This window comes from Coregonus clupeaformis, chromosome 36 (genome assembly GCF_020615455.1).
Source record: "Coregonus clupeaformis isolate EN_2021a chromosome 36, ASM2061545v1, whole genome shotgun sequence".
NCBI classification, from domain to species: domain Eukaryota; kingdom Metazoa; phylum Chordata; class Actinopteri; order Salmoniformes; family Salmonidae; genus Coregonus; species Coregonus clupeaformis.
Genome location: NC_059227.1, coordinates 12,296,426 through 12,314,106, shown reverse-complemented (window position 1 = coordinate 12,314,106; position 17,681 = coordinate 12,296,426). Strand labels below are relative to the sequence as shown.

The following is a 17,681-nucleotide window of genomic DNA, read 5'->3' as shown; positions in this document are numbered from 1 at the left end:
GATTGAATCATAGGAGAGAGCATGAGAGGGCAACAAATACAGGTGAGTAATATGTCAGGTTATTGGAAAACCAACCACACAGAGTGCTCTGAGGTGAAGTTTGATTTAGGTACAGATCTAGGAACAGCTTCCAGTGCCCCAATCCTAACCTTAACCATTAGTAGGAATAATGCAAAACTGACCCAAGATCAACATCTAGGGGCAACTTCACCCTATACCATACCGAGTGAAGAGAGTCCATGATGGCAAGGTAGACCAACCTGATTTGGAGCAGGGCATGATTGGCTGGGGCGTTGACACCCAGTGTCTGGGGTTTCATAGGTTCGGGGGGTCCAGTGTAGCCTCCCTCTTGTCTACCCGGCACGGGGACCTGAATGTAGGGCCCCACGGCTGCCACCCGGCCCAGAGTCCCAGGGGCCGGCTGGGGAGAGGGAGGCCCGTTGGTCCTGTTCAGCTAAATGGAGAAAGAGGGGACCACAGAGAGAAAGCGAGAATGTGGAGGGAGGGGAGTGAGAGGGGACCACAGAAAAAAAGGGATGGGGAGAGCGAGAGGGGACCACAGAGAAAGGGGATGGGGTGAGCGAGGGGACCACAGAGAAAGGGGATGGGGAGAGCGAGGGGGACCACAGAGAAAGGGGATGGGGAGAGCGAGGGGGACCACAGAGAAAGGGGATGGGGAGAGCGAGAGGGGACCACAGAGAAAGGGGATGGGGGAGAGCGAGGGGGACCACAGAGAAAGGGGATGGGGTGAGCGAGGGGGACCACAGAGAAAGGGGATGGGGAGAGCGAGGGGACCACAGAGAAAGGGGATGGGGAGAGCGAGAGGGACCACAGAGAAAGGGGATGGGGAGAGCGAGGGGACCACAGAGAAAGGGGATGGGGTGAGCGAGGGGACCACAGAGAAAGGGGATGGGGTGAGCGAGGGGACCACAGAGAAAGGGGATGGGGAGAGCGAGGGGGACCACAGAGAAAGGGGATGGGGTGAGCGAGGGGACCACAGAGAAAGGAGATGGGAAGAGCGAGGGGGACCACAGAGAAAGGGGATGGGGAGAGCGAGAGGGACCACAGAGAAAGGGGATGGGGAGAGCGAGGGGGACCACAGAGAAAGGGGATGGGGTGAGCGAGGGGACCACAGAGAAAGGGGATGGGGTGAGCGAGGGGACCACAGAGAAAGGGGATGGGGAGAGCGAGGGGGACCACAGAGAAAGGGGATGGGGTGAGCGAGGGGGACCACAGAGAAAGGAGATGGGAAGAGCGAGGGGACCACAGAGAAAGGGGATGGGGAGAGCGAGGGGGACCACAGAGAAAGGGGATGGGGAGAGCGAGGGGGACCACAGAGAAAGGGGATGGGGAGAGCGAGGGGGACCACAGAGAAAGGGGATGGGGAGAGCGAGGGGGACCACAGAGAAAGGGGATGGGGTGAGCGAGGGGACCACAGAGAAAGGGGATGGGGTGAGCGAGGGGGACCACAGAGAAAGGGGATGGGGAGAGCGAGGGGACCACAGAGAAAGGGGATGGGGAGAGCGAGGGGGACCACAGAGAAAGGGGAGATAGAGGGAGAGATTAGGGTTAGTATCAATATTAAGTAATGGACCCCATCGTAAGTGTGTGTATTGTGTATTGATGTGTATTGTGTCTTGTTGTTATTTTCTTGTATTTTGTCCTGTTTAAGGGAACTCAGTATCCTGGGTTCCAGTCTGTTTCTGCTCTCTTGCCAACTCTTTAGGCATTGTCATGCCAAACAATTCATGTTTGGCATGGCAATGCGTTGGCATGATACTGATAGCAAACAGATTGGCACTTTACCATCTTTTGAATGTCCCAAAAGAGCCAAAAGAAGTGAGCTTACGCATACATATGACAGGTGAGAGTGTTTGTGTCCGTGTGGGCGTGTGTGTTGTGCACTACTAGACCAGCTTTTATTTGTAAGAGGCTATGTTTGCCGTGTGTGCCGTGTGTGTGTGTGTGTTTCTTAGTGTGAGTGTGTTTATGCATTGTCCGTTCCTAGCCTTACAGGTGAGTTCTCTTTTTGACGTGCCTCAGCTTTTTTCTTATAGAGGCGCTCCCGCAGCTCGCCGATGCGCTTGTCCATGAGTGTCACCTCCATGTTGCGCTTGTTGAGCAGGTCCTTCTGCTGCTGTAGCTTGCTGTTCTGATCCTGGTTCAGCTTGTTCCGGATCTGAGGGTGATACACACGCACGCCAACACACACACACACAGAGAGAGAATAGAAAGAGATAAAAAATAATTAGCACACAGGTATGAATATAGGAAGTAAATAGACAAACTGGTTTCCACACCACCCACATGAGTACACCGAAACCTGGCCAAGACACGCATGTGTGCACAAGCACAAACATAACCCCTATAATCCAAAAGTATATTTATCATCTAGTTTGCTGTCCACAAGCAGCAGACCGCAGAGTAGTTTCCCCATTGTGAACTTTGCAATGCTTCAGTTTTGAAGTTGCACTTTTCTGAAAAGCGCATCAGTTCACACAGAAGAAACGACTAAGCAGATAGTCCTTTGTGTTTGTTTCGCTTACCAATCCAAAGTTTTTTAATGCACGGGAAGGAGTGCACAAGTGCAAACTTTGGGAGAATGGACAGATGATTCGGACGCAGGGAAAGATTCGAAGGGTAGCGTTTTAATGAGTCTGAAGCAGGGTTTATTTTGGGGCAGTCCTAATCCTTTCGCATTCTTTTGTTTATTCGACAGGATTGAGAGAGATTAGTTGATAGGAGGAGAGAGACCCATGCTTGCAACGGTAGTAAGCAGTACATGTGATCCAGAGGCAGCGGCTTAGATCGCTGGACCAACCCACCGAGGCCCCTGTGCCCAGTTTTTCAAAACAATTCATCCCTATCAAAATGATCCTATGTTGTGTTAAATTCCGCTCCCCCTTCAGATGTGGTCCCTCCTCTTTTTGGATGCAATTATAAGACTGGACCAAATCTCTAACATATCACATCATACAATACAACAAATCAAATCGCGTTCACATATTTTACAGATGTTATTACGGGTGTAACAAAATGCTTATGTTCCTAGCTCCAACAGTGCAGTAATACCTAACAATACATGCAAATCCCAAAAAATCAAAAAAAAGGTATTAAGAAATATAGAAATATTAGAACGAGCAATGTCAGAGTCCGGAATATAAATATATACAGTACAGTATGATGTGTTTATAGACATTATGGACAGTATATGAATAGAAAAGTTGTGTACAGCAGTAGGTATATAGGATGAGCCTTGACTAGAATACAGTATATACATATGAAGTGGGGTAAAACAGTGTTCAATGACTATGTACATAGGGCAGCAGTCTCTAAGGTGCAGGGTTGAGTACCAGGTGGTAGCTGGCTAGTAACAGTGACTGAAGTTCAGGGCAGGGCACTGGGCGGAGGTCGGCTAGTGGTAACTATTTAACAGTCTGATGGCCAAAGATAGAAGCTGTTTTTCAGTCTCTCGTACCAGCTTTAAATGCACCTGTACTGTCTCCGCCTTCTAGATGGTAGCGGGGTGAACAGGCCGTGGCTCGGGTGGCTGAGGTCCTTGATGATCTTCTTGGCCTTCCTGTGACTCCGGGTGCTGCAGATGTCCTGGAGGGCAGTCAGTGTGCCTCCGGTGATGCTTTGGGCTGACAGCACCACCCTTTGGAGAGCCCTCGTTTGCGGATGGTGCAGTTGCCGTACCAGGCAGTGATACAGCCCGACAGGATGCTCTCAATGGTGCATCTGTAGAAGTTTGTGAGGGTCTTAGGGGCCAAGCTAAATTTCTTAAGCTTCCTGAGTTTGAAGAGGCACTGTTGTGCCTTCTTCACCACACTGTCTGTGTGGATGGACCATTTCAGGTTGTCAGTGATGTGCACGGCGAGGAATTTTAAGCTTTTCACCTTCTCCATTGCTGCCCCATCGATGTGGATGGGGGGGTGCTCCCTCTGCTGTCTCCTGAAGTCCACGATCAGCGCCTTCATTTTGTTGACGTTGAGGGAGAGGTTATTCTCCGCCAGTACCCCCAACTCCTCCTTGTAGGATGTCTTGTCGTTGTTGGTAATCAGGCCAACCACTGTTGTGTTGTTTGCAAACTTGATGATTGAGTTGGAGACGTGTGTGGCCACGCAGTCATGGGTGAACAGGGAGTACAGGAAGGGGCTGAGCACGCAACCTTGTGGGGCCCCCGAGTTGAGGATCAGCGTAGCGGAGGTATTGTTGCCTACCTTCACCACTTCGGGTTGGCCCGTCAGGAAGTCCAGGACCCAGTTGCACAGGGCGGGGTTCAGATCCAGGGCCCCGAGCTTAGTGATGAGCTTGGAGGGCACTATGGTGTTGAAGGCTGAGCTGTGATCCCATGACATTTGGGTGAAAATATTGCCTTTCTAAAATGAAGGGGAACAACATTGAATGGGGGAACACAGGATCATTTTGATCTGGATCAAAAGTTGGGCACTGGAGCAGGGTTTCTGATGGTAGAGTAGTACAGAACACTAAACTCTACCTGCAGCTCCTGGTAGAGTTTGCGCAGCTCCAGGGCTGCAGTGCTGGTGACCTGTCCTCCCAGCGCAGACTGCAGGCCGTTGAGCTTTCCCCGCCGCAGGTCCTCCAGCTGCAGACTCAGCTGCTCCACCCGCAGCACGGCTGACTGCAGCTCCACCTGCTTTTCCTGGAACAGCCCACTCACCTGCTCAATCTCCGCCGCTTTAGGGGTGGAGGGAGGAGGATTTAGTTTATTTGACAACTTTTACACACATATAGGGGCAGTTTTCCACACACATTGAATCTAATCCTTGATTTAAAAGGATTTTCAATGTACTTTTAAATCCAGGACTAGACTTAAACTGTGTCCAGGAAACCGCCACATCAAAATACAACCTGATATATAAAATCATTGGGCATGACAAAAAAAAGTTGAATTACTTATTTCCATTGTCGTCCATAGTACACACATTGTGGATAACATGGGACGCACATACACACACGTGGACACACAGTGTAGAGGTGAGTTGGGGAGAGGTGGATGGACACAGCGTAAACGTGGCTGAGTTTGGGAGAGTGTTTATATGCGTGTAAACTTACACAGGTTGCCGTTGATGACTTTGCTGTAGTCCACCTGGCCCCTCATGGCGCGGATCTTCTTAAGCTTGGCCTCCTGGCTCTCCACGCGATCCTTGAGCCTCTGCAGCTTCTCGCTTTCAGACACCGACTGCTGCTGCCGCCGCTCCTGCTGCTTCAGGTAGCGCAGACGCTGCTCCTACAGACAGAGAGATCGAGAAAGAGGGACAGGGAAGGAGAAAGAGGGACCGGGAAGGAGAAAGAGGGACCGGGAAGGAGAAAGAGGGACAAGGAAGGAGAAAGAGGGACCGGGAAGGAGAAAGAGGGACCGGGAAGGAGAGACATGGAACAAGAAAGCGAGAGGGGGAGATGGAAAGGGATGGAGAGGGAGGAGAGTGTGATTAGAAATGGTCAACGGTCTTGAACCAGATGCATAGGTAACACATTTGAAGTTCTGAATAGCATCTGCATGAGTGCATGGACAACACAGCAATCTGTAACAGCATGAGACATTCGTGGTTTCAGCCCATTTTACACTTACACATACATACACTCCTCCTGTCACACACACACACACACACACACGTTGAACACTTTTAACGCACATTGCTGGCACGAAAGCACGCATACACGACAGTCCTCACAAGACCCTGATATACAGATGAACTTCCATCTAATAGCTAAAGGTACACATCTATTCATCATTCATATATTTGTGATGTAAATTGATGTCCATATAAGACATTCATTAGCGACTGGGTCTGAAGGAGGAAGGAGGAGGGATGACTTTATATCTCTCGGAGTTTCCCAACTGTGTGTTGCTCCAATTCAAGTTCCAAAAGAGAAGAGATGACAGGCCCATGTTTCCAAATGACTGCAGGGTTTCAAGTAGACCTACTTCTTAAAAATAAAATCACTTCTCTGCCATTTGGCACACGGTGGTTCACTGCATGGCCAAAATCAGTCAATCATGATGACGACCTAGTTTGGAGTCGAAACATTGTCCTTGTCTTAAAGACGTTGGGACCATCATAACAGTGTGCGGATTTATAGTTTTGTTCTACGTTACCCTTTCAGATCCAGCACCTGGGAAACTTTTTTTTTTTTTTTTTTTTTATCGCTTAAGGAGTGGACCCTTTTTTTTCAAATTTTCGCCAAAAATGACATACCCAAATCTAACTGCCTGTAGCTCAGGAACAGAAGCAAGGATATGCATATTATTAATACCATTTGAAAGGAAACACTTTGAAGTTTGTGGAAATGTGAAATTAATGTAGGAGAATATAACACATTAGATCTGGTAAAAGATAATACAAACAAAAAAACATACATTTTCTATTTTTGTTGTTGTTCCATCATCTTTAAAATGCAAGAGAAAGGCCACAATATAATATTGGAGTTTAGGCGCAGATTTTGGCCACTAGGTGGCAGCAGTGTGTGTGCAAAGTTTCAGATTGATCCAGTGAAGCATTGCAATACTGGACTATTCTGTATTAAGTCTCCCAAATGTGCCGAATTGGTCAATTTATACATTTTAAAGTACATAACTATAGAGAACATACAAAAATTATATGGTAATACAAAATGTAAGTTTACACACTCCCAGGAATGTCATACATGATGGATCATTAGCTTATACAATAACTTTCACACATCTAGATGTCCGGGTGGGGTGGGTGTGGAGACAGAGACAGCAAGGGTTCAAACTGTAGAACCCGGTTCCTACATTTGAATATAAAAATTGATTTTATCAAACAAAACTATGCTACATTTTATCTCTGGGACCCTCAGGATGACAAATCAGAGCAAGATTACTGAATGTAAGTACATTATTTACCTTCAGAGTTGAATGTATTAAACTAGTTGCCATGATAAGTTTTTTGTTGTTGTGCACTCTCCTCAAACAATAGAATGGTATTTTTTCACTGTAACAGCTACTGTAAACTGGACAGTGCAGTTAGATTAACAAGAATGTAAGCTTTCTGCCCATATAAGACATGTCTATGTCCTGGAAAGTTTGCTGTTACTTACAACAGTCATGCTAATCACATTAGCGCATGTTAGCTCAACCATCCCGTATACGGTACACCGATCCCTTAGCGGTTAATGGGTGTGTATAGAAATATAGACTGCCTACATATTATCTCTTGGTCAATGCGTTCCTCTAATAAAAGCCAAATCTATTAACAAGGTAAAGACTCTTTACAGATGTTATAGCATTGGCTAAGCTAGCTAGTAATGTAGCTAGATACAGCTAATTAGCTTGAAGCTAATCCACAACGCTGGCTAGCAAGCTGCTGAGACGAGCTCTACAGCTAGCCTAATAGCTAGTGGATAATAGCTCATGTGGACCCACACAAGACCAACAGAGAAATGTCCCGAATGCCCTGCAGTGGAGGTAGGGTGAATTTGGCTGGATTCGGCCACAAATGCAAATTGATAAAATGAGAGAAAGAATGACAACCGCAAGAATGCGCACACAAAACCCTGCCTGCCTCACTCTCCACATAATGGAATTCAGCACCAAGTCTCTGCGATGGACAGCATTAATCATGTGCGCACACACAATGAGGCCAGCAGCATGGTATGGCGGAACGCATGCTCCCTAGGCCCTACTGAATCCAGGAGTATTTGGATGTGTCCCAAATGGCCCCTTATTCCCTATAGCGCACTCCTTTTAAAAAAGATGCAAAAAAATGAATACATGTTTTGTCACATAGCCAACGCTCTAACCTCTAGACTACCTGCTGTCCTAATGTGCACTACATAGGGAAAAGGGGTCCATTTAGGATGCATCCTTTGACTGTGTAAGTGAATAGAAGCTATAAATGACCAGAGCTGCAGTGGCATCACTATGACACCCAACTACTCAGCCCCATGGCTCGGTTGACTGAACAGTTTGAACAACAACTATTGCTACTAACATTTCTAATATGTCTTCCCAATGATATTTCACAAGATATAGGTCTAACTAAACATGTAATTTGCGAGGTCATGACATTTAAATACTGGCATACATTTTTTATTTACACAGTCATAAAAAGTGCCATTGAAAAGTATCACTGAATGTCATTTTCCCGTTTTGTGCTACATTTTGCAGGAAAACATAGGCTACTGCCAATAACACTGAAATACAGTGCCTTGCAAAAGTATTCATCCCCCTTGGCATTTTTCATATTTTGTTGCATTACAACCTGTAATTTAAATGGATTTTTATTTGGATTTCATGTAATGGACATACACAAAAGTCAAAATCGATAAAGTGAAATGAAATAAATAACTCTTTAAAGAATTTTAAAAAATTAATAACGGAAACATTTGGCGTGCATATGTATTCACCCCCTTTGCTATGAAGCCCCTAAATAAGATCTGGTGCAACCAATTACCTTCAGAAGTCACATAATTAGTTAAAGTCCACCTGTGTGCAATCTAAGTGTCACATGATCGGTCACATGATCTCAGTATATATGAAAATAATAATAATAATAATAATAACAACAATATGCCATTTAGCAGAATATACACCTGTTCTGAAAGGCCCCAGAGTCTGCAACACCACTAAGCAAGGGGCACCACCAAGCAAGCAGCACCATGAAGACCAAGGAGCTCTCCAAACAGGTCAGGGACAAAGTTGTGGAGAAGTACAGATCAGGGTTGGGTTATAAAAAAATATCAGAAACTTTGAACATCCCACAGAGCACCATTAAATCCATTATAAAAAAATTGAAAGAATATGGCACCACAACAAACCTGCCAAGAGAGGGCCGCCCACCAAAACTCACAGACCAGGCAAGGAGGGCATTAATCAGAGAGGCAACAAAGAGACCAAAGATAACCCTGAAGGAGCTGCAAAGCTCCACAGCGGAGATTGGAGTCTCTGTGCATAGGACCACTTTAAGCCGTACACTCCACAAAGCTGGGCTTTTCGGAAGAGTGGCCAGAAAAAAAGCCATCGCTTAAAGAGACTCCCCAAACATATGGAAGAAGGTACTCTTCTCAGATGAGACTAAAATTGAGCTTTTTGGCCATCAAGGAAAACGTTATGTCTGGCGCAAACCCAACACCTCTCATCACCCCGAGAACACCAATGTTTTTCCATCGGCAGGGACTGGGAAACTGGTCAGAATTGAAGGAATGATGGATGGCGCTAAATACAGGGAAATTCTTGAGGGAAACCTGTTTCAGTCTTCCAGAGATTTGAGACTGGGACGGAGGTTCATCTTCCAGCAGGACAATGACCCTAAGCATACTGCTAAAGCAACATTTAAGTGGTTTAAGGGGAAACATTTAAATGTCTAGGAATGGCCGAGTCAAAGCCCAGACCTCAATCCAATTTTGAATCTGTGGTATGACTTAAAGATTGCTGTACACCAGCGGAACCCATCCAACTTGATGGAGCTGGAGCAGTTTTGCCTTGAAGAATGGGCAAAAATCCAGTGGCTAGATGTGCCAAGCTTATAGAGACATACCCCAAGAGACTTGCAGCTGTAATTGCTGCAAAAGGTGGCTCTATAAAGTATTGACTTTGGGGGGGGTGAATAGTTATGCACGCTCAAGTTCCGTTTTTTTGTCTTATTTCTTGTTTGTTTCAAGAAAAAATATTTTGCATCTTCAAAGTGGTAGGCATGATGTGTAAATCAAATTATACAAACCCCCCAAAAATCCATTTTAATTCCAGGTTGTAAGGCAACAAAATAGGAAAAATGCCAAGGGGGGTGAATACTTTCGCAAGCCACTGTAATCCCTGAAAACTGAAGAGATTCTCCATTGACGTTGATATTTGTTGAATCAGGAGTTTAAGTGCTGGGCTAGAACTAAAGCATGTGATCCTTTGCTTCCCTGAAAGCCTGACATCTTCTGACTGCGGACATCTTCTTATGGATGGAAAATGGGCATAGTCACATTCAAATCTGGACCTCAACACATTGGTTGGACATGGTTCAGGGAACAGAACCGAAAAATAATAAAAAATGTCGAGGAACAGAAGCAGAACCGGGAAATAAAGTGATCTACAGTGCCTTCAGAAAGTATTCATACCTCTTGACTTATTCCACATTTGTTTGTGTTTCAGCCTGAATAAAACAATTATTAAATGCATTTTGTTTTTACCATCTACACACAATACCACATAATGACAAATTGAAAATGTGTTTTTAGAAATGTTTGCTAATTAATTGAAAATGAAATACAGAAATATCTCATTTACATAAGTATTCACATCCCTGAGTCAATACTTTGTAGGAGCACCTTTGGCAGTGATTATAGCTGTAAGTCTTTCTGGGTAAGTCTCTAAGAGCTTTCCACACAAATTGGTTGTTGATCATTGTTAGACAACCATTTTCAGGTCTTGCCATAGACTTTCAAGTAGATTTAAGTCAAAACTTTCTCAGCCACTCAGGAATATTCAGTCTTCTTGGTAAGCAACTCCTGTGTAGATTTGGTTTTGTGTTTTAGTTACTGTCCTGCTTAAATGTGAATAAATCTCCCAGTGTCTGGTGGAAAGCAGACTGAAACAGGTTTTTCTCTAGGATTTTGCCTGTGCATAGCTCCATTTCGGTTAATTTTTTTATCCTGAAAAACTCCCCAGTCCTTAACGAATACAAGCATACCCATAACATGATGCAGCCACCACTATGCTTGAAAATATGGAGAGTGGTACTCAGTAATGTGTTGTATTAGATTTGCCCTAAACATAACACTTTGTATTCAGGACAAAAAGTTAATTGCTTTGCCACATTATTTGCAGTATTACATTAGTGCCTTGTTGCAAACAGAATGCATGTTTTGGAATATTTTTATTCTGTACATGCCTTCCTTCTTTTCACTCTGTCAATAAGGTTAGTATTCTGGAGTAACTACAGTGTTGTTGATCCATTCTCAGTTTTCTTCCATTATAGACGTTAGAGTTTAACTTTTTTAAAGTCACCATTGGCATCATGGTGAAATCCCTGAGCAGTTTCCTTCCTCGCCGACAACTGAGTTAGGAAGGACGCCTGTATCAAGTTAAGTTTTAATGTCACATGCAAAGGGAAATGCCTTTCTTACAAACTCAAAACTTAAAAATACAATAATCAATAACAATTTATTACTAGAAAAAACACACAAGAAATAAGAAAATGAAATATGAAATACACAATAAAGTAAGTATACTATATACAGGAAATACTTAACAAGTCAGATCCAATACCATATTTACATGTGCAGGGATACTGGAGTGACGGCAGTAGATATTTTGTAACGCTACAGCCTTATTCTAAAATGTACTAAATCTTTTTTTTTCATCAATCTACACACAATACTCCATAATGACAAAGCGAAAACAGGTTTAGACATTTTTGCTAATTTACTAAAAATAAAAATCCTTATTTACACATAACTATTCAGACCCTTTACTATGAGACTCGAAATTGAGCTCAGCTGCATCCTGTTTCCATTGATCATCCTTGAGATGTTTCTACAACTTGATTGGAGTCCACCTGTGGTAAATTCAATTGATTGGACATGATTTGGAAAGGCACACACCTGTCTACCTAAGGTCCCACAGTTGACAGTGCATGTCAGAGCAAAAATCCAGCCATGAGGTCGAAGGAATTGTCCGTAGAGCTCCGAGACAGGATTATGTCGAGGCACAGATCTGGGGAAGGGTACCATAACATTTCTGCAGCATTGAAGGTCCAAGAACACAGTGGCCTCCATCATTCTTAAATAGAAGAAGTTTGGAACCACAAAGACTCTTCCTAGAGCTGGCCGCCCGGCCAAACTGAGCGGTCATCTATGAATCACGCTTCACCATCTGGCAGTACGACGGACAAATCTGGGTTTGGTGGATGCCAGGAGAACGCTACCTGCCCCAATGCATAGTACCAACTGTAAAGTTTGGTGGAAGAGGAATAATGGTCTGGGGCTATTTTTCATGGTCCGGCCTAGGCCCCTTAGTTCCAGTGAAGGGAAATCGTAACGCTACAGCATACAATGACATTCTAGACGATACTGTGCTTCCAACTTTGTGACACCAGTTTGGGGAAGGCCCTTTCCTGTTTCAGCATTGCAATGCCCCCGTGCACAAAGCGAGGGCCATACAGAAATGGTATTCGAGATCAGTGTGGAAGAACTTGACTGACCTACACAGTGCCCTGACCTCAATGGAATGAGATGTTCGATGTTATCATAATTTTGATAATGTAGTGTATAATACCTGATGAGTGCACAATCAGGAATACCAACACTTTATTTTCTTAAACGAAAACACACGATTACTCAACAGGGACGGCATGTAGACTAGCGGTTAGAGCATTAGGCCAGTAACCGAAAGGTTGCTAGTTCAAATCCCTAAACTGACAAGGTGGAGAAAAAAAATCAAGAAAAAATTGGTTGATGTGCCCTTTAGCAAGGCACTTAACCCTAATTTTTCTATGGTTGCCGTTAATAAATGGCAGACCCTGGCCGTGACCCCACTCTCCAAGGGTGTCTCAGGGAAAGTGGGATATGCAAAAAACACATTTTCAATTCACACACGTATTAATACACACTTGTACATGTGTGAAAGAGGACAAATGAACACCCACCAAATTATTATAACACTAAAATAAAGTGCAATATGCATGTGAAATCAATATGTAAACATGGCTCAGACATTATATAGGCCTATGCTATAATGTATTCACATAGAGGTCAGTCTGTTATATCTGGTGTAATTCTCCTGTCTTATCTGGTGTCCTGTGTGAATTTAACTATGCTCCCTCTTAATCTCTCTCTCTCCCTCCCCTCCCGGAGGACCTGAGCCCTAGGACCATGCCTCACGACTACCTGGCCTGATGACTTCTGGCTGTCCCCAGTCCACCTGGTCGTGCTGCTGCTCCAGTTTCAGCTGTTCTGCCTGCGGCTATGGAACCCTGACCTGTTCACCGGACGTGCTACCTTGTCCCAGACCTGCTGTTTGAGACTCTCTCTACCGCACCTGCAGTCTCAACCTCTGAATGCTCGGCTATGAAAAGCCAACTGACCTTTACTCCTGAGGTACTGACCTGTTGCACCCTCTACAACCACTGTGATTATTATTTGGCCCTGCTGGTCATCTATGAACATTTGAACATCTTGAAGAACAATCTGGCCTTAAATAATCTCCACCCGACACAGCCAGAAGAGGACTGGCCCACCCCTCAGAGCCTGGTTCCTCTCTAGGTTTCTTCCTAGGTTCCTGCCTTTCTAGGGAGTTTTTCCTAGCCACTGTGCTTCTGCATCTGCATTGCTTGCTGTTTGGGGTTTTAGGCTGGGTTTCTGTATAGCACTTTGTGACATCTGCTGATGTAAAAAGGGCTTTATAAATACATTTGATTGATAGATTTTTTTACAAAGAGAAAAATATGCGCACTTGTGTGACTCTCATAAACGGGGCGTGTCTGTAGCACGGTGCTTCTGTCACTGTTAAGTAGCTCTCTGTAGCCCTGGGAGGTCCATCTATCTGTAGTAAGAGGTACACAGGGTGCATTTTCCAATTCATTGACAACTTCGGCTTTAGCTTGCATATAGAGCATGTACTACCTGTTTGCTTAAATGAGTGCGAGAGGGCGAAGTTCGTAACATGGCTTGAGCACCCTCACAAGGTTTTGAAACCCCCTATTCTTCTCAACCACCGAGAATGGGCACATATCTGCGGATATAGACATACCTATCGCTCTTGTAATTTCTTTGGTCCAGTCAGAATCCGCTGCGAAGGGCTGCTGCTTGAATGGAGAGGGGAGACGAAGTCGTGTTATTGTTTTTTCGTGTTTCCGTCTGGCTCCGTTGGTAGGAATACTGGGGTGATGTCGGCGTAAATGTGTCAACATGTTTGAGGTGTTGGCAGCTGCATAGACTATTCTCGTTGAGCAGTGGTGACATACTCTGTCCAAACTGGAGATTTAAAGGATGGAGAATCCTTCTGGTTTATCGAGCTCACCATTCGCCATTGTACAGAACTAGTTCCCGGCTGCGGCTCTAGTTGTTTTAACGGAATAGCCTGAAATGTTTTTTCAGATGATTTACTCAAGAGGAAAACAATGCAGCATAGGCATAGCCTATAGGCCTAGTGTTTCTATTAATATATATTTTTTTTAAGTACCGGTATTCATTCGGGTTCACAGTGCAGACCGAACCGATGTCGGCGCACCAAACGGTTCGATACGAATATGTGTACCGTTATACCCCTAATTAAACACTTAGAAAATGTTCTAGAAGCATTCACTGATGTCTATTAATTAAAATTATATGTAATATGATTCTATAAATTGTTTTAACATCAGGAAATGTGATGTGAAACCTGCCCCGTACATTGCACCCTGTATGAAATCCCTTAGGAATGCATTATGTCCAGCAAAGAGGTACAGGTAACCCATTTTCGCAAAATGCCTTCATAATGAGTGCACCAAACTTTACTTATTAAAGCTAAAAAAAAGTCTCAACAATGATGCTTAGCTATTGCTGATTTAACCATAGGGTCATAGACATGTAGAGATCCCAATGTTGTATCTGTCCCATTATGGCGTCTGTTCACAGGCAGCACCATTGAGGCTATCTCCATTTTTAAGTAGTCCATTTCCTTCTTCTAGTACTTCTATGAGTTAGTAAACAAACTGAAAGGGTGCATACTGCCACCTGGAGTGTGTTGTTTGAACAGGTATAAAGCCAAGATTGGCAATTTACTGCCACCTGCAGTTATGGAATGTTTGCTCACAAGTATAATTAATTGGCTAATCCCTCCTGATGACCTGCAGGGAATTATGTGATCCTTCCTTAACCCATAGGTAGTCCCACCTGGTTGACTACTACAAAAGGGTGAAAGTCCTCAATAGCGCTGCCCATGCTAAAACAGGCTTTTGGGCACTAGAGCCATAGGGTACACATTTTCCAATACGGCCGCCAACCAGCTCCATTGGTTTTAATTGGATTGGTCTGACATTGCCACAACTCTTTCAATAATAGGTGGAATATGCCTAATGATTACTAAACAATTATAGTTATACAGATAACACAACCAATTTAGCCAGGTTTGCAAAATATGGAATCTTCTTGTGCCAAAAACTGTTTTTTTTGGTCAGTATTTGCATTCGGAATATTTTATTTTCAAACAATTAAAAATGTATCTAATATTCCTAAAGGGATCTTTCAGATGTTTATAGTGATTATAATGATATAAAATATTATGCCATATTATTAAATATAAAATCTATGTCTTGAATCCTGTCATATACACTGCATTCCAACATAACATTCTAACAAACTGCCTGATGAGGGCATCAACTTACATAGCTGGTGAAGTATTAAAGCTTTAGGTTTACAGCCTTTATAGATGATGTCTAGTTACACTATTTATGGAAAATTGTATATTGTAGTATAGGGCCTACTGAAATATGTATTGTTAGTGGCTACTGAGGGTGGTCGAAGGCATCAGCAATGGTCCAACTGATAAAAGGCTGGATTTTTTATAATCACCAATTGCATAATTTCATGTCAACCAGCCACTGAACTAATGGCTACAAAATTATTAGGTAACATATTTCATTTAATAACTTGTATGTTTAGAGGGAATACTTTTAAGATCATGATGGTCAGGGACAGAAGAGATTATAATCACCAATGTTCCTTTTAGAGATAATTTGTATTTTACCTAAATCTTTGTGTTAACTTGCTGGAACAACTCAACAAATGACAGAGCACACCTTTCATCTTAGCATGCTGAGTATTGCTATGCAACAGACTATTACAAGCGGCAACTATAAAACCACTAAATTAGCAGATTTGAATTTCTTGAACTTGTTTATTTCCCAGTATGACCAATATCCCTAAAACAAGTAGCCTATGTAGTTCTACTATTTGTAACATTGTTGTTTCAATGATGAGTCTAGGCATATCATTAGATCTTGATCGCAGAAAGTAACCAAATCCCATGGTTTTTAAGATGAGATCCACCTAATACAATGTTCCATTGTTGTTTAATAATCATTTTCAATGAACATGTGAACATTCTAACTTGTCTTAACATTCCTTTATCAGCCTGCAAACATTCTATTGCATAGACTCCCATACAACAAGATATATAAAAATTGTAAAACATACAAAGCACATTTTTGGAGAGGGTATCATATCAATTTGATCAGGGGCTTGTGGGGAACAATTTAATACCATCAGACCTTTGCCACCCAAAGTGGACAAATCTCTAATCAAGGACTGATTTAGACCTGGGACACCAGGTGTGTGCAATTCATTATCAGGTAGAACAGAAAACCAGCAGCACTCTGGAACTCAAGGCTCGGATTTCAATACCCCTGGCATACAGTAGCTCTGACCCTCCTAACAGGCTTTTCTTCCAGTAAAGAAAATAATGTCCACACAAACACACAATAGGTTACCTTGGCAACAAGCATCTGTTGCTGGGCCTCGATCTGCTGCTGTTGCCGTGTGGCCATCTCCTGCAGCTCCGAGAGCGTGAGCTCCACGCGGGGGTTCCCCACCTACACACACACACAGAAAAAAAATAGTGATAGGCAGAGGGAGAGAGAAAGAGAGAGAAGGGAGTGGTGGAGATAGAAAGAAGGGATAGGTGGAGAAAGAGACAGAAGAAGGAGTGGTAGAGCGCGAGATAGGGAGAGAGAAGGAATGGTGGGAGAGCGAGATAAGGGAGAGAGAAAAAGGGAGTAGTGGGTAGAGAGACAAAGAGGGAGAGAGAGGTCAGTAAGGATGTTCTGATGTGTTGTTATCCATTTGTTTATCTCCTCAGCCCTGAAGAGGAATTCTGCATCCCAAATGGCACCATTTCCCCTATAGCCCAGGGCTCTAGTCAAAAGTAGTGTACTATAAGGACTTTAGGGCACCATTTGGGATGAAGCCGAAGAGCTAGAGCACATTGGCACAGCCAGAAGAAAACGAGCTACAGCGGTCAGCAGCAGACCCATAATCTAGATAGAAAAAACACACTACCTGCAGAGAGGACAATGAAAGCATAGAGATGGCCCAGTGCTGGGATGGTCATTATTTCAGTACTGTGAGTACACAGTCCAGCCTACAAACAATTAGCCCAGGGCAGCTTTTGCACAGAGGTTTGTATTGGGACACTGCAAAATGTGAGGTCACCTGTTGCCTGCGAGTATATCCATTTAAATCATTCTATTTATGTATATATATTTATTTATTCATAGCCGTTCATTTCATATATACAGTTCAATGCAGGTTATATAATAGATGTGGTCCTGTATGGCTCAGTTAGTGGAGCATGGCACTTGCTACTCCAGGATTGCAAGTTCGATTCCCGCTGGCGCCACCCATATGAAAACGTATGCAAGAACTACTGTAAGTGGTATACAGCGCATTCGGAAAGTATTCAGACCCCTTCCCTTTTTCCACATTTTGTTACGTTACAGCCTTATTCTAAAATTAATTAAATTATTTTTTCCCCCTCAAACTACACACAATACCCCATAATGACAAAGAATACATAATTATTCAGACCCTTTGCTATGAAACTCGAAATTGAGCTCAGGTGCATTCTGTTTCCATTGACCATCCTTGAGATGTTCCTACAACTTGATTGGAGTCCACCTGTGGTAAATTCAATTGATTGGACATGATTTGGAAAGGCACACACCTGTCTA

At 43.7% G+C, this 17,681-nt stretch overlaps 1 protein-coding gene across 1 annotated transcript in view; it reads right to left on the bottom strand.

Annotated features, from left to right (window-relative positions):
• ppp1r13bb (protein phosphatase 1, regulatory subunit 13Bb) overlaps positions 1-17,681 on the bottom strand; it is an 85,002-nt gene that overhangs the window by 15,563 nt on the left and 51,758 nt on the right. The window contains exons 6-10 of the mRNA XM_045211260.1: positions 16,443-16,544; positions 5,080-5,254; positions 4,502-4,701; positions 2,015-2,179; positions 278-454 (exon numbers count right to left, since the gene is read on the bottom strand). Of these exons, the coding sequence (XP_045067195.1) occupies positions 278-454; positions 2,015-2,179; positions 4,502-4,701; positions 5,080-5,254; positions 16,443-16,544 (819 nt within the window). The remainder of the gene's footprint in view (positions 1-277; positions 455-2,014; positions 2,180-4,501; positions 4,702-5,079; positions 5,255-16,442; positions 16,545-17,681) is intronic.